Source organism: Oncorhynchus mykiss, chromosome 13 (genome assembly GCF_013265735.2).
Source record: "Oncorhynchus mykiss isolate Arlee chromosome 13, USDA_OmykA_1.1, whole genome shotgun sequence".
NCBI classification, from domain to species: domain Eukaryota; kingdom Metazoa; phylum Chordata; class Actinopteri; order Salmoniformes; family Salmonidae; genus Oncorhynchus; species Oncorhynchus mykiss.
This window is the reverse complement of record NC_048577.1, coordinates 1,935,644-1,961,857: the sequence shown is the minus strand read 5'-3', so window position 1 is coordinate 1,961,857 and position 26,214 is coordinate 1,935,644. Positions and strand designations below refer to the sequence as shown.

Sequence of the window (26,214 nt, the reverse complement as noted above, 5' to 3'; positions counted from 1 at the left end):
AAGGATAGACTCACTGGTTAGTCATTCAGTTTAGTCACCAATCCATAATGATAGGCTCACTGGTTAGTCATTCTGACATTTAGGGCACCATTCAATCAGATCAAGTTTTAACGAGATAAATAATAATCTCAAACAACCTAAATAATGGTATAGATTACGTCAGACTAGTTAAGGTGTAGATTACACATCACTTAATTCATTAATTACACAGCAACTGTTGTGGAAATTCAATCAGAAGGAAGAGGCTGCTGCAGATTCTTAAAACAAAGTTTATTATAAGAATTACAATTCTGGAGGGGTTAACAATCACTCAGTGGTGAGGAGATAAGAGCCCCTGAACAGAGTTGGGTCTCAGGTTCAATAAAAAGCTCTTTGTCTACATAGCAGTCAGCAGAAGTGTGAAAGCATAAAAGGGTATATTGTGCACTCAAGCAGGAACAACAAGATTAGCTCAGAATAGGTGGAGTTTCTGTCTCCAGGTCATATTGCTGTTGCTATACAAAAGTAATCTTTCAGTTCTCCGACAATCAACTGGAAGACAGGATGTAGCTGCACCCTCAGTGTCTGGAAGACAAGGATGTAGCTCCACCCTCAGTGTCTGGAAGACAGGATGTAGCTGCACCCTCAGTGTCTGGAAGACAGGATGTAGCTGCGCCCTCGGTGTCTGGAAGACAGGATGTAGCTGCGCCCTCGGTGTCTGGAAGACAGGATGTAGCTGCACCCTCGGTGTCTGGAAGACAGGATGTAGCTGCACCCTTGGTGTCTGGAAGACAGGATGTAGCTGCACCCTCGGTGTCTGGAAGACAGGATGTAGCTGCACCCTCTGTGTCTGGAAGACAGGATGTAGCTGCACCCTCAGTGTCTGGAAGACAGGATGCAGCCTTATCACAAGGTTACACCCAATCGGCTGTTGGCCCAGAGGCCTACCTGTTGGCTTTAAACCCAGAGGCCTACCTGTTGGCTTTAAACCCAGAGGTCTACCTGTTGGCTGTAAACCCAGAGGCCTACCTGTTGGCTTTAAACCCAAAGGTCTACCTGTTGGCTTTAAGCCCAGAGGCCTACCTGTTGGCTTTAAACCCATAGCAGTATAGAACATAATCTTGTAATTGTGCACTGTACAACATATCAGGCTAATCAAGGTGTGGATTACAGCATTATATCAGGCTAATCAAGGTGTATATTACAGCATTATATCAGGCTAATCAAGGTGTAGATTACAGCATTATATCAGGCTAATCAAGGTGTAGATTACAGCATTATATCAGGCTAATCAAGGTGTAGATTACAGCATTATATCAGGCTAATAAAGGTGTAGATTACAGCATTATATCAGGCTAATAAAGGTGTATATTACAGCATTATATCAGGCTAATAAAGGTGTATATTACAGCATTATATCAGGCTAATCAAGGTGTAGATTACAGCATTATATCGGGCTATTTGAGGTGTAGATTACAGCATTATATCGGGCTATTTGAGGTGTAGATTACAGCATTATCTCAGGCTAATCGAGGTTTGAATCTAAAAAGACTGCATGAGATTATGGTAATGTCCTCGACAGCTCCAATGTGGTTACACCTCGGACATCACCTGAATAAAAACATTGAAAACAATGAAACGACTATGCAGTTGTCGGTTGTGGCGGATTAAGGCAGATTGAATCCAGCCCTAAATGACAGTGTTTGAGTTTGTAAACATGGCTGGATGGGATTCCTACTCCTCCATGCAGCCAATGTCCATGATAGGTACAGTTCCACCTCAGACATCGTCACAACACCAGCTATGCAGGTGTCGGCAAACGACAAATCTCATTGAATTGAGCCCACAATCCAAAAGCAAAACGAAACAAGTGTTAATTTTGAAAGAACAGTAGATGGTAAATATCATACAGAGTTCGATTAGAACTTCACCTGCACCGTTTACTTCTTCAAATGTTTATAATTTTTAATAATTTAATCATTTGTATCCAACAGCAAGTTGTGATGTTGAGAAATATGTCCGTTCTCAGGGCTTGGTTCAATCAGACCTGTGTCTGCACAGCGGTTGGCCACAACACTGAGTGAAAGCCTCTGTATTTTCAAGTGTGGTTTCAGTTGTGGGAATTGTCAATTGACAAACTAGAAGTGTTTCATGTTTCACAGTTGTTACTGTGTGTCCTTGATGCTCATTCTATAAAATGTGTTCCATCATTTACAAAACTACATATTTGATCCAGGCATAAAAAAATTATCAGTGTGTGTTCACTTGAACATGGCCATTAGGCCTCGCTCCTGTGTGTGGTAATCTTTCTCTCAGGAGTGTATTCTCTTGTGCGAAACCAGGGTTCCTGAATTGGTGAATCTCTTCCCACACTCATCACAGCTGTAAGGCTTCTCTTCTGTATGTGTCCGCTGGTGTGATTGCAGACTGCTCCTTTTACTGAAACTCTTGTCACACTGATCACAGCTGTGAGGTTTCTCTCCGGTGTGAAAACCACGGCCTGAGTGAATTCCCGCAGTCGGTGCATATGAATGGTTTCTCTCCCGTGTGTGTCATCTGGTGGTACTTCAGATGCTGAGGGGAGCTGAAGCTGGGTGCAGTGGTAGGGTGTCCCACTATGTTTGCGCTGAACGTGGCATCTCAGGTCTATTAAACACTTGAAGCTCTTGCCGCACTCTGCGCAGTAGTGAGGTTTCTCTCCTGTGTGTCTCTGCTGGTGTCTTGTAAGGTGACTCTTCAAAGTGTATCTCTTGTCACACTCTGAGCAGCTGTATGGCCTCTCTCCTGTGTGGACTCTCTGGTGAATCTTTAAGTAATCAGATCTAGAGAAACTGAGTCCACAGGCTGTGCAGCAGTATGGCTTCTTTTGGAGTGAGTTTGCAAGTCACCTGACGTGACAAAACTCATCCCACACTGATCACAGTGGTGCGGCTTCTCTCCTGTGTGCCTTCTCTTGTGGACTTTAAAGGCGCTGGCCTGGGAAAAACTCTTCCCACAGTCAGGGAAAGGGCATTGGTATGGCCTCTCTCCTGTGTGTCTTCGCTGGTGAATTCGCAAGGTTGCCATTGTGGCAAAGTTGTTCCCGCAGTCTGAGCAAGAGAACGGTTTCTCTCCCTTGTGACTACGCTCGTGTCCTTTGAGAGACTGTTGCCGAAGGAAGCTCTTGTCACAGTGGGAGCAGTGGTAAGGCTTCTCTCCAGTGTGTATAAGCTGGTGTTTCTTCAATGCGTCTGGCGTTGTGCAGCTCGACTCACACTGAGAGCAGTGGTACATCTTCTCTGAATGTGTGAACTTGTGTAGTTTTAAAGTGCCAAGTCTTTGAAAGCTCTTCTTGCAGTCAGAGCAGTGATAGGGTTTCTCTTCTGTGTGTAGTCTTCTGTGTGACCCAAGACTGGCTCTATGTGCAAACTTCTGCCCACATTCAGAGCACTCGTACGGTTTCTCTCCAGTGTGAATCCGCATGTGTCCTTCCAGTGCCCTGGCAGAGGAGAGACTAGCACCGCACTGGGAGCAGCAGTGAGGTTTATCTTCTGTGTGTCTGACCTCATGTTCTTTCAGAGATCTGTTGTTAGTGAAACTCAGCTCGCACTTAGAGCAGTGGTATGGCTTTTCTCCTGTGTGAATTTGCATGTGACTTTTCAGGTGATCGGACCGTCCAAATCTCCTCTGGCAAACATTGCAGCTGTGTCGTTTCTCGCCTGTGTGAATTATCTGGTGTTTGTACAGGGCTGAATTAGTGGCAAAGCTTAACTTACAGTGGGAGCAGTGGAAGGGTTTCTGTCCAGTGTGTGTACGCTTATGCTGCTCTAGAGAATGAGACGATCCTAGCTTCTTGCCACACTGTGGGCATTGGTATCCTTTCTCTCCAGTGTGCACTATGTTATGTAACCAGAGCCCACTCTTAACAGCAAACCTCTTCCCACACTCAGTACATTGGTGGGGCTTTTCTCCAGTATGTCTTAGCTGGTGACGTCTTAAAGAAGACAGAAATCTGAAGCTTTTCCCACAGTCAGTGCATTGGTAAGGTTTCTCCCCTGTGTGAATCCTCTGATGTATTCTGAGTAACTTAGAAGAGGAAAAGTTTCCCCCGCACTGCTCACAGTGGTGAGGCTTCTCTCCTGTGTGTATTCGTTTGTGTTCAGACAGTGCTGAGGCTTGTTTGAAACTCTTCCCACACTCAGAGCAGTGGAACGGTCTCTCTCCAGTGTGAATCCGCCGGTGAGCTTTTAAGCGTTGCGATGTAGCAAATCTCTTCCCGCAGTCAGAGCAACAGTGTGGTTTTTCGCCGGTGTGTTTTATTCTCTCGTGTATCCGTAAACCACTGCAGTCTTTAAATCTCTGCCCACATTCTGAGCACTGGTACGGTTTCTCTCCAGTGTGAATCCGCATGTGTCCTTCTAGTGCCCTGGCAGAGGAGAGGCTAGCTCCACACTGGGAGCAGCAGTGAGGTTTTTCTACTGAGTGTATGATCTGGTGTGACTTCAGATTGAATCTCTGATTGAATCTCTTCCCACATTGTTCACAGCTATAAGGTTTCTCTCCAGTATGAATTCTCTGGTGTTGTCTAAGGTTTGCTGAAGAGGTAAACCTCTTCCCACAGTCAGAGCAGCAGTGAGATTTCTTCCTTGAGGGTCTCTGCTGTTGTTTCTCTTGGTGTTCTGATCTTGAGAGGCTTTTCTCTGCCTCCTCATTATCATGATGTTGTTTAGCCTCCCCAGATGACAAGCCCCTTCTACTGAGAGAGTGACGGTTAGGACTGTCCCCTGTGGAGCAAAGACAGACAGTTATGGTTCCTTCATATCGAAGCCAGATTTAGGCCCAGCTTTTCACACTCTTGTAACCCGAATTTAAGCATTTAAAATCTTCAATGTAAAATCGTATTAAATCTTCAAATTGTCAATGTATCCAAGGGTGTAGTTGTGATGATTCTACATCCTTAAATATATTGTACTTAGTGGTAATTAATGCCATTCAGGGTGTGTCCCAAAATACATTTATATAGGAACATAAACCCACTTAGCTCCGGTGTTTTCCTGCAGTCGACCAGCCGCACAGACAACCTCTTCAGACCCAGCAGTAAGGTGTTACCAGGAGAGGTACGACCCAGGGACTCCGGGAGGGATAGGGGGGAGGAGGGTTGGAGGGAGAGTGTTTCCTGTTAACCCAAAAAGAGAGGAGGTGTGTTGTCATATTGGTACACTGAGGGTAAAACACAATGGTCTAAAGAGGGTAAAACAACTAAATAAATGGTTGAAAACAAGTCTTCAACAATTAAACCTTTGTCCAGAAAACTCGATTTCCTCTGAGTTGTTCCTGATGTCCCATTATAGTATAGTCTGCTGTTATCATTGTTAGTGTTAACCCATAAAATAAGAAAAAAATTGTTAATGAAATCTGAAAAGTACAATAATAAAAAAAGTATCATGGCCCCAAGACGGAGCAGCACCACCGTAGCCATGTACCAGTGAGACACTGGAGCAGGACCATGGTGGAGCCTGGCCGTGGCCCCAAGACGGAGAAAGGACCATGGTGAGGCCTGGTCGTGGCCCCAAGACGGAGCAGGACCATCGTAGCCATGTACCAGTGAGACACTGGAGCAGGACCATGGTGGAGCCTGGCCGTGGCCCCAAGACGGAGCAGGACCATGGTGAGGCCTGGTCGTGGCCCCAAGACGGAGCAGGACCACCGTAGCCATGTACCAGTGAGACACTGGAGCAGGACCATGGTGGAGCCTGGTCGTGGCCCCAAGACGGAGCAGGACCACCGTAGCCATGTACCAGTGAGACACTGGAGCAGGACCATGGTGGAGCCTGGTCGTGGCCCCAAGACGGAGCAGGACCACCGTAGCCATGTACCAGTGAGACACTGGAGCAGGACCATGGTGGAGCCTGGTCGTGGCCCCAAGACGGAGCAGGACCACCGTAGCCATGTACCAGTGAGACACTGGAGCAGGACCATGGTGGAGCCTGGTCGTGGCCCCAAGACGGAGCAGGACCACCGTAGCCATGTACCAGTGAGACACTGGAGCAGGACCATGGTGGAGCCTGGTCGTGGCCCCAAGACGGAGCAGGACCACCGTAGCCATGTACCAGTGAGACACTGGAGCAGGACCATGGTGGAGCCTGGTCGTGGCCCCAAGACGGAGCAGGACCATCGTAGCCATGTACCAGTGAGACACTGGAGCAGGACCATGGTGGAGCCTGGCCGTGGCCCCAAGACGGAGCAGGACCATCGTAGCCATGTACCAGTGAGACACTGGAGCAGGACCATGGTGGAGCCTGGCCGTGGCCCCAAGACGGAGCAGGACCATGGTGAGGCCTGGTCGTGGCCCCAAGACGGAGCAGGACCATCGTAGCCATGTACCAGTGAGACACTGGAGCAGGACCATGGTGGAGCCTGGCCGTGGCCCCAAGACGGAGCAGGACCATGGTGAGGCCTGGTCGTGGCCCCAAGACGGAGCAGGACCATCGTAGCCATGTACCAGTGAGACACTGGAGCAGGACCATGGTGGAGCCTGGCCGTGGCCCCAAGACGGAGCAGGACCATGGTGAGGCCTGGTCGTGGCCCCAAGACGGAGCAGGACCATCGTAGCCATGTACCAGTGAGACACTGGAGCAGGACCATGGTGGAGCCTGGCCGTGGCCCCAAGACGGAGCAGGACCATGGTGAGGCCTGGCCGTGGCCCCAAGACGGAGCAGGACCATCGTAGCCATGTACCAGTGAGACACTGGAGCCAGCCAATGGAGGAGGTCTGAGCCTTTTGGGTAAAACACTGGGGGAAATCCATTGTGAAAATTTGCAAAAATATCCACTTGGTAGCCTATGTTGCGTTATCATTGTTAGTGTTGCATTATGGGAACTTGGTAGCCTATGTTGCGTTATCATTGTTAGTGTTGCATTATGGGAACTTGGTAGCCTATGTTGCGTTATCATTGTTAGTGTTGCATTATGGGAACTTGGTAGCCTATGTTGCGTTATCATTGTTAGTGTTGCATTATGGGAACTTGGTAGCCTATGTTGCGTTATCATTGTTAGTGTTGCATTATGGGAACTTGGTAGCCTATGTTGCGTTATCATTGTTAGTGTTGCATAATGGGAACTTGGTAGCCTATGTTGCGTTATCATTGTTAGTGTTGCATTATGGGAACTTGGTAGCCTATGTTGTGTTATCATTGTTAGTGTTGCATAATGGGAACTTGGTAGCCTATGTTGTGTTATCATTGTTAGTGTTGCATTATGGGAACTTGGTAGCCTATGTTGCGTTATCATTGTTAGTGTTGCATTATGGGAACTTGGTAGCCTATGTTGTGTTATCATTGTTAGTGTTGCATTATAGGAACTTGGTAGCCTATGTTGTGTTATAATTGTTATTGTTGCATTATGGGAACTTGGTAGCCTATGTTGTGTTATCATTGTTAGTGTTGCATTATGGGAACTTGGTAGCCTATGTTGCGTTATCATTGTTAGTGTTGCATTATGGGAACTTGGTAGCCTATGTTGTGTTATCGTTGTTAGTGTTGCATTATGGGAACTTGGTAGCCTATGTTGTGTTATCATTGTTAGTGTTGCATTATGGGAACTTGGTAGCCTATGTTGCGTTATCATTGTTAGTGTTGCATTATGGGAACTTGGTAGCCTATGTTGTGTTATCATTGTTAGTGTTGCATTATGGGAACTTGGTAGCCTATACTCAGAAATGGATGGGCATGAAATCCATCTGCTTTTCAGGGCCTGTTTAAATCCCCACTTTTCCCAGACCACGTGCTGCCAGAGTCTTTTCAGGGCCTGTTTAAATCCCCACTTTTCCCAGACCACGTGCTGCCAGAGTCTTTTCAGGGCCTGTTTAAATCCCCACTTTTCCCAGACCACGTGCTGCCAGAGTCTTTTCAGGGACTGTTTAAATCCCCACTTTTCCCAGACCACGTGCTGCCAGAGTCTGGAGGCCACCAGTTATTTAATATAATCAAATAATTCCAATCTCCTTTTAAAAAGTAAATGGGTAGTTGACCAACAAAAATAATATATAATATATTTATGTTTGAGATTCTTCAAAGTAGCCACCCTTTGCCTTGATGATAGCTTTGCACACACTTGGCATTCTCTCAACCAGCTTCATCATGTAGTCACCTGGAATGCATTTCAATTAACAGGTTTGCCTTGTCAAAAGTACATTTTGTGGAATTTTTTTCTTTCTTAATGCATTTGAGCCAGTCAGCTGTGTTGTGAAAAGGAAGGGGTTGGTAATACAGAAGATAGACCTATTTGGTAAAAGACCAAGTCCATATTATGGCAAGAACATCTCAAATAAGCAAAGAGAAATGACAGTCCATCATTACTTGAAGACATGAAGGTCAGTCAATATACGGAAAATTTTGCAAAAACCATCAAGCGCTATGGTGAACAATACTGGTATATAATAACACCAGTGTTCCTGGTGTATCAGAATGTGGACACTTTCTTGGCAGCGTTGAGACAACGACCGGGGCGTTGGAAGTCATAATGTAACTTAATTTAGCGTTCCTGAATGCATCTGTCAATCCTACAGCGATGGTATGGAGTAATCATGAGTTATGAGCCGGTTTGCCCCAGTAGGAAGACTACTGTTAACACTGTCGGTTTGCCCCAGTAGGAAGACTACTGTTAACACTGTGTTGGTTTGCCCCAGTAGGAAGACTACTGTTAACACTGTGTTGGTTTGCCCCAGTAGGAAGACTACTGTTAACACTGTGTTGGTTTGCCCCAGTAGGAAGACTACTGTTAACACTGTGTTGGTTTGCCCCAGTAGGAAGACTACTGTTAACACTGTGTTGGTTTGCCCCAGTAGGAAGACTACTGTTAACACTGTGTTGGTTTGCCCCAGTAGGAAGACTACTGTTAACACTGTGTTGGTTTGCCCCAGTAGGAAGACTACTGTTAACACTGTGTTGGTTTGCCCCAGTAGGAAGACTACTGTTAGCACTGTGTCAGTTTGCCCCAGTAGGAAGACTACTGTTAACACTGTGTCGGTTTGCCCCAGTAGGAAGACTACTGTTAACACTGTGTTGGTTTGCCCTAGTAGGAAGACTACTGTTAACACTGTGTTGGTTTGCCCCAGTAGGAAGACTACTGTTAACACTGTGTCGGTTTGCCCCAGTAGGAAGACTACTGTTAACACTGTGTTGGTTTGCCCCAGTAGGAAGACTACTGTTAACACTGTGTCGGTTTGCCCCAGTAGGAAGACTACTGTTAACACTGTGTTGGTTTGCCCCAGTAGGAAGACTACTGTTAACACAGTAGTGTTATCAGTAGTTAACAGTAGTGTTATCAGTAGTTAACAGTAGTGTTATCTGCTCAGACCCCAACCAAGGAGCATCAAAAGTCGAGCTATAAATTCACAGACAACACAAAGATTCCTTGATGTCCTTCCAGATTCCCTCTGTCTACCCAAGGACGCCAGAGGACAAAAATCAGTTAACCACCTAACTGAGGAACTCAATTTAACCTTGCGCAATACCCTAGACGCAGTTGCACCCCTAAAAACTAAAAACATTTCTCATAAGAAACTAGCTCCCTGGTACACAGAAAATACCCGAGCTCTGAAGCAAGCTTCCAGAAAATTGGAACGGAAATGGCGCCACGCCAAACTGGAAGTCTTCCGACTAACTTGGAAAGACAGTACCGTGCGGTATCGAAGAGCCCTTACTGCTGCTCCATCATCCTATTTTTCTAAACTTAATTGAGGAAAATAAGAACAGTCCGAAATACAGCTGTAGTCAGAAGTCAAGGATCAAACATTAAACATTCAACTGATGTCTCTCCTGAGTTCTGCCCCCAACAACGAGCAGGCAGGATCTTATACACCTTATGGATCTTATACACCTTATGGATCTTATACACCTTATGGTGAGATCTCCTTCTATGTCAAAACCTGCATTTGCAGGTTAAAAGAACAAGATGTTCTTATTAACACAAAGGTTTCTGAGAATCTGTCTCGGCAGTATGCAAATCTGCCCTAGTTTCAGAGAAAAACAGACGTTGTCTCTCTGTGTCTGGCAATCACCCACAGTCCCTTTTCTCACCTTTTCGAGCAAACGCCGGGGTTGCTGGGGGTTTTGGCAGAGAGCAAAACACAGACAGAGGTCTCAATACTCAGCTATACAGTGAGCATAAGTACAAAGGCACGAGTACAAAGAAACAAATTAAAAACTAACCAGACTAATTATAATATACTACAGTAGACATATCCATTCAGACTAATTAAAGTATACTACAGTAGACCTATCCATTCAGACTAATTATAGTATACTACAGTAGACCTAACTAACCAGACTAATTATAGTATACTACAGTAGGTCTATCCATTCAGACTAGTTATAGTATACTACAGTAGACCTAACTAACCAGACTAATTATAGTATACTACAGTAGGTCTATCCATTCAGACTAATTATAGTATACTACAGTAGACCTAACTAACCAGACTAATTATAGTATACTACAGTAGACCTGTCCATTCAGACTAATTATAGTATACTACAGTAGACCTATCTAACCAGACTAATTATAGTATACTACAGTAGACCTATCCATTCAGACTAATTATAGTATACTACAGTAGGTCTAACTAACCAGACTAATTATAGTATACTACAGTAGGTCTAACTAACCAGACTAATTATAGTATACTACAGTAGGTCTAAATAACCAGACTAATTATAGTATACTACAGTAGGTCTAACTAACCAGACTAATTATAGTATACTACAGTAGACCATTCAGACTAATTATAGTATACTACAGTAGACCTAACTAACCAGACTAATTATAGTATACTACAGTAGACCATCCATACTAATTATAGTATACTACTAACCAGACTAATTATAGTATACTACAGTAGACCTATCCATTCAGACTAATTATAGTATACTACAGTAGACATATCCATTCAGACTAATTAAAGTATACTACAGTAGACCTAACTAACCAGACTAATTATAATATACTACAGTAGACCTATCTAACCAGACTAATTATAGTATACTACAGTAGACCTATCCATTCAGACTAATTATAATATACTACAGTAGACCTAACTAACCAGACTAATTATAGTATACTACAGTAGACCTAACTAACCAGACTAATTATAGTATACTACAGTAGACCTAACTAACCAGACTAATTATAGTATACTACAGTAGACCTATCTAACCAGACTAATTATAATATACTACAGTAGACCTATCCATTCAGACTAATTAAAGTATACTACAGTAGACCTATCTAACCAGACTAATTATAATATACTACAGTAGACCTATCTAACCAGACTAATTATAGTATACTACAGTAGACCTAACTAACCAGACTAATTATAGTATACTACAGTAGACCTAACTAACCAGACTAATTATAGTATACTACAGTAGACCTAACTAACCAGACTAATTATAGTATACTACAGTAGACCTAACTAACCAGACTAATTATAGTATACTACAGTAGGTCTAACTAACCAGACGAATTATAGTATACTACAGTAGACCTAACTAACCAGACTAATTATAGTATACTACAGTAGGTCTATCCATTCAGACTAATTATAGTATACTACAGTAGACCTAACTAACCAGACTAATTATAGTATACTACAGTAGGTCTATCCATTCAGACTAATTATAGTATACTACAGTAGACCTAACTAACCAGACTAATTATAGTATACTACAGTAGACCTGTCCATTCAGACTAATTATAGTATACTACAGTAGACCTATCTAACCAGACTAATTATAGTATACTACAGTAGACCTATCCATTCAGACTAATTATAGTATACTACAGTAGGTCTAACTAACCAGACTAATTATAGTATACTACAGTAGGTCTAACTAACCAGACTAATTATAGTATACTACAGTAGGTCTAAATAACCAGACTAATTATAGTATACTACAGTAGGTCTAACTAACCAGACTAATTATAGTATACTACAGTAGACCATTCAGACTAATTATAGTATACTACAGTAGACCTAACTAACCAGACTAATTATAGTATACTACAGTAGACCATCCATACTAATTATAGTATACTACTAACCAGACTAATTATAGTATACTACAGTAGACCTATCCATTCAGACTAATTATAGTATACTACAGTAGACATATCCATTCAGACTAATTAAAGTATACTACAGTAGACCTATCTAACCAGACTAATTATAGTATACTACAGTAGACCTATCCATTCAGACTAATTATAATATACTACAGTAGACCTAACTAACCAGACTAATTATAGTATACTACAGTAGACCTATCCATTCAGACTAATTATAATATACTACAGTAGACCTAACTAACCAGACTAATTATAGTATACTACAGTAGACCTAACTAACCAGACTAATTATAGTATACTACAGTAGACCTAACTAACCAGACTAATTATAGTATACTACAGTAGACCTATCTAACCAGACTAATTATAATATACTACAGTAGACCTATCTAACCAGGCTAATTATAGTATACTACAGTAGACCTATCTAACCAGACTAATTATAGTATACTACAGTAGACCTATCCATTCAGACTAATTATAGTATACTACAGTAGACCTAACTAACCAGACTAATTATAGTATACTACAGTAGACCTAACTAACCAGACTAATTATAGTATACTACAGTAGACCTAACTAACCAGACTAATTATAGTATACTACAGTAGACCTATCTAACCAGACTAATTATAGTATACTACAGTAGACCTATCCATTCAGACTAATTAAAGTATACTACAGTAGACCTATCTAACCAGACTAATTATAATATACTACAGTAGACCTATCTAACCAGACTAATTATAGTATACTACAGTAGACCTAACTAACCAGACTAATTATAGTATACTACAGTAGACCTAACTAACCAGACTAATTATAGTATACTACAGTAGACCTAACTAACCAGACTAATTATAGTATACTACAGTAGACCTAACTAACCAGACTAATTATAGTATACTACAGTAGGTCTAACTAACCAGACTAATTATAGTATACTACAGTAGACCTAACTAACCAGACTAATTATAGTATACTACAGTAGGTCTATCCATTCAGACTAATTATAGTATACTACAGTAGGTCTAACTAACCAGACTAATTATAGTATACTACAGTAGACCTAACTAACCAGACTAATTATAGTATACTACAGTAGGTCTATCCATTCAGACTAATTATAGTATACTACAGTAGGCCTAACTAACCAGACTAATTATAGTATACTACAGGAGACCTAACTAACCAGACTAATTATAGTATACTACAGTAGACCTAACTAACCAGACTAATTATAGTATACTACAGTTGACCTAACTAACCAGACTAATTATAGTATACTACAGTAGACCTATCCATTCAGGCTAATTATAGTATACTACAGTAGACCTATCTAACCAGACTAATTATAGTATACTACAGTAGACCTATCTAACCAGACTAATTATAGTATACTACAGTAGACCTAACTAACCAGACTAATTATAGTATACTACAGTAGACCTAACTAACCAGACTAATTATAGTATACTACAGTAGACCTAACTAACCAGACTAATTATAGTATACTACAGTAGACCTATCTAACCAGGCTAATTATAATATACTACAGTAGACCTAACTAACCAGACTAATTATAGTATACTACAGTAGACCTAACTAACCAGACTAATTATAGTATACTACAGTAGACCTCTCCATTCAGACTAATTATAGTATACTACAGTAGACCTATCCATTCAGACTAATTATAGTATACTACAGTTGACCTAACTAACCAGACTAATTATAGTATACTACAGTAGACCTAACTAACCAGACTAATTATAGTATACTACAGTATACCTATCCATTCAGACTAATTATAGTATACTACAGTAGACCTAACTAACCAGACTAATTATAGTATACTACAGTAGACCTATCCATTCAGACTAATTATAGTATACTACAGTAGACCTAACTAACCAGACTAATTATAGTATACTACAGAAGACCTAACTAACCAGACTAATTATAGTATACTACAGTAGACCTATCCATTCAGACTAATTATAGTATACTACAGTAGACCTATCTAACCAGACTAATTATAGTATACTACAGTAGACCTCTCCATTCAGACTAATTATAGTACACTACAGTAGACCTAACTAACCAGACTAATTATAGTATACTACAGTAGACCTATCTAACCAGACTGATTATAGTATACTACAGTAGACCTAACTAACCAGACTAATTATAGTATACTACAGTAGACCTATCCATTCAGACTAATTATAGTATACTACAGTAGACCTAACTAACCAGACTAATTATAGTATACTACTAACCAGACTAATTATAGTATACTACAGTAGACCTAACTAACCAGACTAATTATAGTATACTACAGTAGACCTAACTAACCAGACTAATTATAGTATACTACAGTAGACCTAACTAACCAGACTAATTATAGTATACTACTAACCAGACTAATTATAGTATACTACAGTAGACCTAACTAACCAGACTAATTATAGTATACTACAGTAGACCTATCCATTCAGACTAATTATAGTATACTACAGTAGACCTAACTAACCAGACTAATTCTAGTTTACTACAGTAGACCTATCTAACCAGACTAATTATAGTATAATACAGTAGACCTAACTAACCAGACTAATTATAGTATACTACAGTAGACCTAACTAACCAGACTAATTATAGTATACTACAGTAGACCTAACTAACCAGACTAATTATAGTATACTACAGTAGACCTAACTAACCAGACTAATTATAGTATACTACAGTAGACCTATCTAACCAGACTAATTATAGTATACTACAGTAGGCCTAACTAACCAGACTAATTATAGTATACTACAGTAGACCATTCAGACTAGTTATAGTATACTACAGTAGACCTAACTAACCAGACTAATTATAGTATACTACAGTAGACCTAACTAACCAGACTAATTATAGTATACTACAGTAGACCTAACTAACCAGACTAATTATAGTATACTACAGTAGACCTAACTAACCAGACTAATTATAGTATACTACAGTAGACCTAACTAACCAGACTAATTATAGTATACTACAGTAGACCTATCCATTCAGACTAATTATAGTATACTACAGTAGACCTAACTAACCAGACTAATTATAGTATACTACTAACCAGTTTAATTATAGTATACTACAGTAGACCTATCCATTCATACTAATTATAGTATACTACAGTAGACCTAACTAACCAGACTAATTATAGTATACTACAGTAGACCTAACTAACCAGACTAATTATAGTATACTACAGTAGACCTATCTAACCAGACTAATTATAGTATACTACAGTAGACCTAACTAACCAGACTAATTATAGTATACTACTAACCAGACTAATTATAGTATACTACAGTAGACCTAACTAACCAGACTAATTATAGTATACTACAGTAGACCTATCCATTCAGGCTAATTATAGTATACTACAGTAGACCTAACTAACCAGACTAATTATAGTATACTACAGTAGACCTAACTAACCAGACTAATTATAGTATACTACAGTAGACCTAACTAACCAGACTAATTATAGTATACTACAGTAGACCTAACTAACCAGACTAATTGTAGTATACTACAGTAGACCTAACTAACCAGACTAATTATAGTATACTACAGTAGACCTAACTAACCAGACTAATTATAGTATACTACAGTAGACCTAACTAACCAGACTAATTATAGTATACTACAGTAGACCTAACTAACCAGACTAATTATAGTATACTACAGTAGACCTAACTAACCAGACTAATTATAGTATACTACTAACCAGACTAATTATAGTATACTACAGTAGACCTACAGTGCCTTGCGAAAGTATTCGGCCCCCTTGAACTTTGCGACCTTTTGCCACATTTCAGGCTTCAAACATAAAGATATAAAACTGTATTTTTTTGTGAAGAATCAACAACAAGTGGTACACAATCATGAAGTGGTAGACATTTATTGGATATTTCAAACTTTTTTAACAAATCAAAAACTGAAATTGGGCGTGCAAAATTATTCAGCCCCTTTACTTTCAGTGCAGCAAACTCTCTCCAGAAGTTCAGTGAGGATCTCTGAATGATCCAATGTTGACCTAAATAACTAATGATGATAAATACAATCCACCTGTGTGTAATCAAGTCTCCGTATATAGTCACCTGCACTGTGAGAGTCTCAGAGGTCCATTAAAAGCGCAGAGAGCATCATGAAGAACAAGGAACACACCAGGCAGGTCCGAGATACTGTTGTGAAGAAGTTTAAAGCCGGATTTGGATACAAAAAGATTTCCCAAGCTTTAAACATCCCAAGGAGCACTGTGCAAGCGATAATATTGAAATGGAAGGAGTATCAGACCACTGCAAATCTACCAAGACCTGGCCGTCCCTCTAAACTTTCAGCTCATACAAGGAGAAGACTGATCAGAGATGCAGCCAAGAGGCCCATGATCACTCTGGATGAACTGCAGAGATCTACAGCTGAGGTGGGAGACTCTGTCCATAGGACAACAATCAGTCGTATATTGCACAAATCTGGCCTTTATGGAAGAGTGGCAAGAAGAAAGCCATTTCTTAAAGATATCCATAAAAAGTGTTGTTTAAAGTTTGCCACAAGCCACCTGGGAGACACACCAAACATGTGGAAGAAGGTGCTCTGGTCAGATGAAACCAAAATTGAACTTTTTGGCAACAATGCAAAACGTTATGTTTGGCGTAAAAGCAACACAGCTGAACACACCATCCCCACTGTCAAACATGGTGGTGGCAGCATCATGGTTTGGGCCTGCGTTTCTTCAGCAGGGACAGGGAAGATGGTTAAAATTGATGGGAAGATGGATGGAGCCAAATACAGGACCATTCTGGAAGAACCTGATGGAGTCTGCAAAAGACCTGAGACTGGGACGGAGAGTTGTCTTCCAACAAGACAATGATCCAAAACATAAAGCAAAATCTACAATGGAATGGTTCAAAAATAAACATATCCAGGTGTTAGAATGGCCAAGTCAAAGTCCAGACCTGAATCCAATCGAGAATCTGTGGAAAGAACTGAAAACTGCTGTTCACAAATGCTCTCCATCCAACCTCACTGAGCTCGAGCTGTTTTGCAAGGAGGAATGGGAAAAAATGTCAGTCTCTCGATGTGCAAAACTGATAGAGACATACCCCAAGCGACTTACAGCTGTAATCGCAGCAAAAGGTGGCGCTACAAAGTATGAACTTAAAGGGGCTGAATAATTTTGCACGCCCAATTTCAGTTTTTGATTTGTTAAAAAAGTTTGAAATATCCAATAAATGTCGTTCCACTTCACGATTGTGTCCCACTTGTTGTTGATTCTTCACAAAAAAATATAGTTTTATATCTTTATGTTTGAGTCAAATGACTTTTCCACTGGATATATGGGATCATCAGATCATGATATTTTTGCTCTTTCACACCGAGGCTTGGTGATTGTGCAAAGCTGTCATCAAGGCAAAGGCTGGCTACTTGAAGAATCTCAAATATAAAATATTCTGTGGTTTGTTTTACGACATGATTCCATATGTGTTATTTCATAGTTTTGATGTTTTCACTATTATTCTACAATGTAACAAAGAAAAACCCTTAAATGAGAACTTTTGACCCGTAGAGTGTGTAGTGTAGTGTAGTGTAGTGTAGTGTGTGTAGTGTAGTGTAGTGTAGTGTGTGTAGTGTGTGTAGTGTAGTGTGTGTAGTGTAGTGTAGTGTAGTGTAGTGTGTGTAGTGTAGTGTGTAGTGTAGTGTGAGTAGTGTGTGTAGTGTAGTGTGTGTAGTGTAGTGTGTAGTGTAGTGTAGTGTGTGTAGTGTGTGTAGTGTAGTGTGTGTAGTGTGTGTAGTGTAGTGTGAGTAGTGTGTGTAGTGTAGTGTGTGTAGTGTAGTGTGTGTGTAGTGTAGTGTAGGTAGTGTGTGTAGTGTAGTGTAGTGTAGTGTAGTGTAGGTAGTGTGTGTAGTGTAGTGTAGTGTAGTGTTGTGTAGTGTAGTGTGAGTAGTGTGTGTAGTGTGAGTAGTCTAGTGTGTGTAGTGTGTGTAGTGTGAGTAGTGTGTGTAGTGTAGTGTGTGTAGTGTAGTGTGTGTGTAGTGTAGTGTAGTGTAGGTAGTGTGTGTAGTGTAGTGTAGTGTAGTGTAGTGTAGGTAGTGTGTGTAGTGTAGTGTAGTGTAGTGTTGTGTAGTGTAGTGTGAGTAGTGTGTGTAGTGTGAGTAGTCTAGTGTGTGTAGTGTGTGTAGTGTGAGTAGTGTGTGTAGTGTACTACACTACCCCTCAAAAGTTTAGCCTGTTATGCGCAGCCTACCTTCCCGCCCATATAAATAACTGGTCTTGGCAGTGGCCTAGTTCCGGCATCCGTTTGACTTTTGGAAAGTAAAGTGTGTTTAGTTTAGCCTGTTATTTATATATATTCACACACACACACACTACCCGAACAGCTTCTCATTTAAGGGTTTTTCATTATTACATTGTAGAATAGTAGTAAAAACATCAGAACTATGAAATAACTCATATTGAATCATGTGGTAACCTAAAACGTGTTAAACAAACCACACAATATGTTATATCCGTTTGACTTTGATATATATATATATATATATATATATAGGCGGGAAGGTAGGCTGCGCATAACAGGCCTAACTAAACACACGTTACTTTCCGAAAGTCAAACGGATGCCAGGAACTAGGTCACTGCCAATACTAATTAGATTATATATATATATATATATATATATATATATATTAACTCACCTGATTCATTGTAAACACTTGTTTATTGTCGTTTGCAGAGTTCAGGAGAAGTGAACCAGATGAGATGTTTATCTCTAGTCTGTTTAATTGTAGATTAAGGAGGTAACGGATGGTTAGATTTCAACATGTGATGCTCTGCCTGAAGTCATGAAAGAAAAGACTAGACTCCGCCTTCACATCCGTTCCACTGAAAACATTTCCTTCCCGTTACCATTCTGCTGGCAGCAGCTCATAAAATGGCCGCAGAAAAAAAGGCAGATATTTTTTTTTCAAAATAAGAGTCGTCCTGCAATGACAAGCGAAGTTGGTCGATTTTTGAAGCACTCTATTGCAGTACATCTGTGCACAGTATTGCAACCACATAGGAAGAAAAACATAAATAATTTGATGCATTTAAAAATATATTAATTTTATTACACTGAACACATATGAATGCAACATGTAAAGTATTGGTCCCATGTTTGATATGCAAGAAAAACGATTTCTTATTCCTCTAAGATTTTGTGCAGAAATTTGTTTCCATCCCTGTTAGTGAGCATCCATCCAGGTGTGGCATATCAAAAAAGCTAATTAAACAACATGATCGTTACATAGGTGCACCTTGTGCTGGGGACAATAAAATGCTTCTCTAAAATGTGTAGTTTTGTCACACAACACAATGCCACAGATGTCTCAAATGTTGAGGGAGCCTGCAATTGGCATGCAGCCTACAGGGATGTCCACCAAGGGCAGAACTAGGCCACTGCCAAGACCAATTATATATCGGACAAGGACAGAGCTAGGCCACTGCCAAGACCAGTTATATATCAGACCAGGGCAGAACTAGGCCACTGCCAAGACCAGTTATATATCAGACCAGGGCAGAACTAGGCCACTGCCAAGACCAGTTATACAGTGGGGCAAAAAAGTATTTAGTCGGCCACCAATTGTGCAAGTTCTCCCACTTAAAAAGATGAGAGAGGCCTGTAATGTTCATCATCGGTACACTTCAACTATGACAGACAAAATGAGAGAAAAAAATCCAGAAAATCACATTGTAGGATTTTTAATGAATTTATTTGCAAATTATGGTGGAAAATAAGTATTCTTATTATAGCTCCCATTTCCCCCTGTATAAGGATGAGCTCCCATTTCCCCCTGTATAAGGATGAGCTCCCATTTCCCCCTGTATAAGGATGAGCTCCCATTACCCCCTGTATAAGGATGAGCTCCCATTTCCCCCTGTATAAGGATGAGCTCCCATTTCCCCCTGTAGATAAGGATGAGCTCCCATTTCCCCCTGTATAAGGATGAGCTCCCATTTCCCCCTGTAGATACGTATGACCTCCCATTTCCCCCTGTATAAGGATGAGCTCCCATTTCCCCCTGTAGATACGGATGAGCTCCCATTTCCCCCTGTAGATACGGATGAGCTCCCATTTCCCCCTGTAGATACGGATGACCTCCCATTTCCCCCTGTATAAGGATGAGCTCCCATTTCCCCCTGTATAAGGATGAGCTCCCATTTCCCCCTGTATAAGGATGAGCTCCCATTTCCCCCTGTAGATAAGGATGAGCTCCCATTTCCCCCTGTAGATACGGATGAGCTCCCATTTCCCCCTGTAGATACGGATGAGCTCCCATTTCCCCCTGTAGATACGGATGACCTCCCATTTCCCCCTGTATAAGGATGAGCTCCCATTTCCCCCTGTAGATACGGATGAGCTCCCATTTCCCCCTGTAGATACGGATGAGCTCCCATTTCCCCCTGTAGATACGGATGACCTCCCATTTCCCCCTGTATAAGGATGAGCTCCCATTTCCCCCTGTAGATACGGATGAGCTCCCATTTCCCCCTGTAGATACGGATGACCTCCCATTCCCCCCTGTATAAGGACGAGCTCCCATTTCCCCCTGTAGAAATGGATGAGCTCCCATTTCCCCCTGCAGATACGGAGGAGCTCCCATTTCCCCCTGTATAAGGACAAGCTCCCATTTCCCCCTGTAGATACGGATGAGCTCCCATTTCCCCCTGTAGATACGGATGACCTCCCATTTCCCCCTGTATAAGGATGAGCTCCCATTTCCCCCTGTAGATACGGATGAGCTCCCATTTCCCCCTGTAGATACGGATGACCTCCCATTTCCCCCTGTATAAGGACGAGCTCCCATTTCCCCCTGTAGAAATGGATGAGCTCCCATTTCCCCCTGCAGATACGGAGGAGCTCCCATTTCCCCCTGTATAAGGACGAGCTCCCATTTCCCCCTGTAGATACGGATGAGCTCCCATTACCCCCTGTATAAGGATGAGCTCCCATTTCCCCCTGTATAAGGATGAGCTCCCATTACCCCTGTATAAGGATGAGCTCCCATTTCCCCCTGTAGATACGGATGAGCTCCCATTTCCCCCTGTAGATACGGATGAGCTCCCATTTCCCCCTGTAGATACGGATGAGCTCCCATTTCCCCCTGTAGATACGGATGAGCTCCCATTTCCCCCTGTAGATACGGATGAGCTCCCATTTCCCCCTGTAGATACGGATGAGCTCCCATTTCCCCCTGTATAAGGACGAGCTCCCATTTCCCCCTGTATAAGGACGAGCTCCCATTTCCCCCTGTAGATACGGATGAGCTCCCATTACCCCCTGTATAAGGATGAGCTCCCATTTCCCCCTGTAGATACGGATGAAGAGTTTGAATTGAAGGTTATTTTCATTTTAACAAGTTGAGGGTAATGTCATCTAAACCAGTCATCCCTTTCCATAAAGTGGACCACTGAGCCCTTGTCATTAGAGCCCTAGTCTAATGGGCCCTAGTTTATAGGACTCTGGTCGAATGTAGTTCACTATAAAGGGATTAGAGGTTCATTTGGGACACCTCCCTGATGTATAGTAGGTTATATCATCATGTTTATATGAACTTATCTGAAGCCAGGCTAACTGATCTGAAACCAGGCTAACTGATCTGAAGCCGGGCTAACTGATCTGAAGCCGGGCTAACTGATCTGAATTCAGGCTAACTGATCTGAAGTCGGGCTAACTGATCTGAAGCCGGGCTAACTGATCTGAAGCCGGGCTAACTGATCTGAAGTCGGGCTAACTGATCTGAAGTCAGGCTAACTGATCTGAAGTCAGGCTAACTGATATGAAGTCAGGCTAACTGATCTGAAGTCAGGCTAACTGATCTGAAGTCAGGCTAACTGATCTGAAGTCAGGCTAACTGATCTGAAGTCAGGCTAACTGATATGAAGTCAGGCTAACTGATCTGAAGTCAGGCTAACTGAATGGTGACTAGTGGAAGTTACTGTTATTAAACTTTGACTGTTGTCTTTTCATTTATAGTTTGGTGAATAAAACCTGTCTTCGTATTAGGATTATAAGAGTATAATTCTCTAATGTGTGTGCATAGGAAGACTAAGACGGTATGTTACTAATTTGACAATAAGCAGAAGTATAGTTGAGACATTCAAGGAGAAGAGGAACTGTCAACAGACGACTTGTGAAACTGATAACAGGAAGGAAGCCTCCCCACCCAGGGAGGGGAGAAACCGTTGGGCTTGCGGTAGATTATGGAACATGTGGCAGAACATTGGGAGAGAGTTAGAGAAGAGGGGCATTTATTAAGTGTTTAATGTATTGAATGCGACATGTAAAGTGTTGGTCCCATGTTCAGGAGCTGAAATAAGCAATCCCAGGTTGTGATTTTTTTTTTTCCTTCTCATACACACAAATTATTGAGCCAATTAGTGTATGGATGATTTATAGTAAAGGCTGGGTTCGAGGTAACCAATTCATTAATTAGAAGACTAATTGATCAGATATTTTAATATCTGAAGAGTTACATTAGGACAATTATAACTTTGTAATCTGCAGATTTTCCTTGGTGCCCCGACCTCCTAGTTAATTACATTTAAATGATTAGTTTAAATCAGGTAGTAATCATTACAGAGAATTGATTTGATAAAATAACAGTCTTCACTTTTAATGATGCAAAATACACAAAAACAGGAACAGCTTGTTTTTTTTGGCAGCTCTGACACAGTCCCACCTCAGACAGCGTCACAACACCAGCTCTGACACAGTTCCACCTCAGACAGCGTCACAACACCAGCTCTGACACAGTCCCACCTCAGACAGCGTCACAACACCAGCTCTGACACAGTCCCACCTCAGACAGCGTCACAACACCAGCTCTGACACAGTCCCACCTCAGACAGCGTCACAACACCAGCTCTGACACAGTCCCACCTCAGACAGCGTCACAACACCAGCTCTGACACAGTCCCACCTCAGACAGCGTCACAACACCAGCTCTGACACAGTCCCACCTCAGACAGCGTCACACAACACCAGCTCTGACACAGTCCCACCTCAGACAGCGTCACAACACCAGCTCTGACACAGTCCCACCTCAGACAGCGTCACAACACCAGCTCTGACACAGTCCCACCTCAGACAGCGTCACAACACCAGCTCTGACACAGTCCCACCTCAGACAGCGTCACAACACCAGCTCTGACACAGTCCCACCTCAGACAGCGTCACAACACCAGCTCTGACACAGTCCCACCTCAGACAGCGTCACAACACCAGCTCTGACACAGTCCCACCTCAGACAGCGTCACAACACCAGCTCTGACACAGTCCCACCTCAGACAGCGTCACACAACACCAGCTCTGACACAGTTCCACCTCAGACAGCGTCACAACACCAGCTCTGACACAGTCCCACCTCAGACAGCGTCACAACACCAGCTCTGACACAGTCCCACCTCAGACAGCGTCACAACACCAGCTCTGACACAGTCCCACCTCAGACAGCGTCACAACACCAGCTCTGACACAGTTCCACCTCAGACAGCGTCACAACACCAAATCAAATCGAATTGAGCCCAAAATCCAAATGCAAAAAAATTATAATAAAAGAGACACATTTCAAAAGTGTTCCTTCAGAAGTGCAGAGAAGAAAGAACAGTAGATGGTAAATATCATGTTCCACACACAGCGTTTGACTAGAAACTTCATTTTCTGCATCCAAATTCTAAATATATTGTATCCAATGGCAAGTTGTGAGTATGTTGAGAGACATGACCGTTCTCAGGGCTTGATTCAGTCAGATGCGTTTTAGTCACCAACCCGCATAGCGGTTGTTTTGGCGGAGGTGGAACTATGAGATGAAGAGGGCAACCTACTAGCGTTCACATCTCACAGTTGTTACCGTGTGTCCTTGATGCTCATTCGATAGTTGTTTCTATAGGTGGTGAATTATTTACAAATGACGAATTAAAATATTTACCAGTGTGTGTTCTCTGGTGCGCAGCCATTAGGCCTTGCTCCTGTGTGTGTGTTCTCTGGTGCACAGCCATTAGGCCTTGCTCCTGTGTGTGTTCTCTGGTGCACAGCCATTAGGCCTTGCTCCTGTGTGTGTTCTCTGGTGCACAGCCATTAGGCCTTGCTCCTGTGTGTGTGTTCTCTGGTGCACAGCCATTAGGCCTTGCTCCTGTGTGTGTGTTCTCTGGTGCACAGCCATTAGGCCTTGCTCCTGTGTGTGTGTTCTCTGGTGCACAGCCATTAGGCCTTGCTCCTGTGTGTGTGTTCTCTGGTGCACAGCCATTAGGCCTTGCTCCTGTGTGTGTGTTCTCTGGTGCACAGCCATTAGGCCTTGCTCCTGTGTGTGTGTTCTCTGGTGCACAGCCATTAGGCCTTGCTCCTGTGTGTGTGTTCTCTGGTGCACAGCCATTAGGCCTTGCTCCTGTGTGTGTGTTCTCTGGTGCACAGCCATTAGGCCTTGCTCCTGTGTGTGTGTTCTCTGGTGCACAGCCATTAGGCCTTGCTCCTGTGTGTGTGTTCTCTGGTGCACAGCCATTAGGCCTTGCTCCTGTGTGTGTGATCTCTGGTGCACAGCCATTAGGCCTTGCTCCTGTGTGTGTGTTCTCTGGTGCACAGCCATTAGGCCTTGCTCCTGTGTGTGTGTTCTCTGGTGTATAAACAGTTCACTTAAGGTGGTAAAGCATTTCCCTCGGATAGAGAGCAGTGGTAAGCTTTCTCTCAGGTGTGAATTCTCTTGTGTGAAGCCAGGGTTCCCTTGTGTGGAATCTCTTACCACATTCATCACAGCTGACAGATTTCTCTCCTGTTTGTGTCAACTGATGTGATTGCAGACTGATCCTTTTACTGAAATGCTTTTCACCCTGATCACAGGTGTGAGGTTTCTCTCCCATGTCCTCCTGTGGTACCTCAACCCACCTGCCTGAATGAATCTCTTCCCGCAGTGTGCGGTGCAGACAAAGAATTTCTCTCCCGTTTGTGTCATCTGGTGGTACTTCAGATGCCCGATGAGAGCTGAAGCTGCGCTGACAAGGGTGCAAAGGGTAGGATGTCCCACTGTGTTTTCGCTGAACGTGGCATCTCAGGACCATTGACACTTGAAGCTCTTGCCACACTGTACCGCCTCTTTCCTGTGTGGACTCTCGTGATTTTTTTAAAGGAATCAGATCTTGAAAAACTGAGTCCTGAACACTCTGTGAAGCACTAATGCTTCTTTTTGGAGTGATTTCGCAATTCACCTGACGTGACAAAACTCTTCCCACACTGATCACAGTGGTGCGGCTTCTCTCCTGTGTGCCTTCTCTTGTGTACTTTAAAAGCAAAGGTGTGGGCAAAACTCTTCCCACAGTCAGGGAAAGGGCAGTGGTATGGCCTCTCTCCTGTGTGTCTTCGCTGGTGAATTCGCAAGGTTGCCATTGTGGCAAACTTGTTCCCGCAGTCTGAGCAAGAGAACGGTTTCTCTCCATTGTGACTACGCTCGTGTTCTTTGAGAGAATATTGTCGAAGGAAGCTCTTGTCACAGTGGGAGCAGTGGTAAGGCTTCTCTCCAGTGTGTATAAGCTGGTGTTTCTTCAATGCGTCTGGCGTTGTGCAGCTCGACTCACACTGAGAGCAGTGGTACATCTTCTTCTCTGAATGTGTGAACTTGTGACTATTTAATGAGCCAAGTCTTGGAAAGCTCTTCTTGCAGTCAGAGCACTGATAAGGTTTCTCTCCTGTGTGTACTATTCGGTGTCTCCCAAGGTTGGTTCTGTGTGCAAACTTCTGCCCACATTCAGAGCACTCGTACGGTTTCTCTCCAGTGTGAATCCGCATGTGTCCTTCCAGTGCCCTGGCAGAGGAGAGACTAGCACCGCACTGGGAGCAGCAGTGAGGTTTATCTTCTGTGTGTCTGACCTCGTGTTCTTTCAGAGATTTGTTGTTAGTGAAACTCAGCTCGCACTTAGAGCAGTGGTATGGTTTTTCTCCTGTATGAATTAGCATGTGCTTTTTCAGGTGATCCGACCGTCCAAAACTCCTCTGGCAAACATTGCAGCTGTGTGGCTTCTCACCTGTGTGAATTCTCTGGTG

At 42.5% G+C, this 26,214-nt stretch overlaps 1 protein-coding gene across 3 annotated transcripts; it reads right to left on the bottom strand.

Moving 5' to 3' along the window:
• Nucleotides 1-238: 238 nt before the first annotated feature.
• LOC118938395 (zinc finger protein 883-like) lies at nucleotides 239-19,841 on the bottom strand. Of its 3 annotated transcripts, none has more exons than XR_005035692.1 (4): nucleotides 18,839-19,841; nucleotides 4,996-5,134; nucleotides 1,036-4,742; nucleotides 239-981 (listed from the first exon to the last, which is right to left on the bottom strand). XR_005035692.1 is itself a non-coding variant. In XM_036942204.1 (3 exons), the coding sequence occupies exons 1-3, from the start codon at nucleotides 18,845-18,847 to the stop codon at nucleotides 2,788-2,790; spliced, it is 2,103 nt and encodes a 700-aa protein (XP_036798099.1). In that variant the 5' UTR covers nucleotides 18,848-19,841; the 3' UTR covers nucleotides 239-2,787. The 3 variants fall into 3 exon arrangements, 1 of the variants encoding a protein (XP_036798099.1); XR_005035693.1 differs by having other exon boundaries at nucleotides 240-981; nucleotides 1,063-4,742; XM_036942204.1 differs by having other exon boundaries at nucleotides 239-4,742.
• Nucleotides 19,842-26,214: the final 6,373 nt, after the last annotated feature.

Bases quoted from the DNA above. Each gene is read 5' to 3' on its own strand.
- LOC118938395 (XM_036942204.1), bottom strand. The intron at 4,743-4,995 runs GTGGGTTTATGT...TTTGCTCCACAG, and splicing joins CAGGAAAACACCGGAGCTAA to GGGACAGTCCTAACCGTCAC.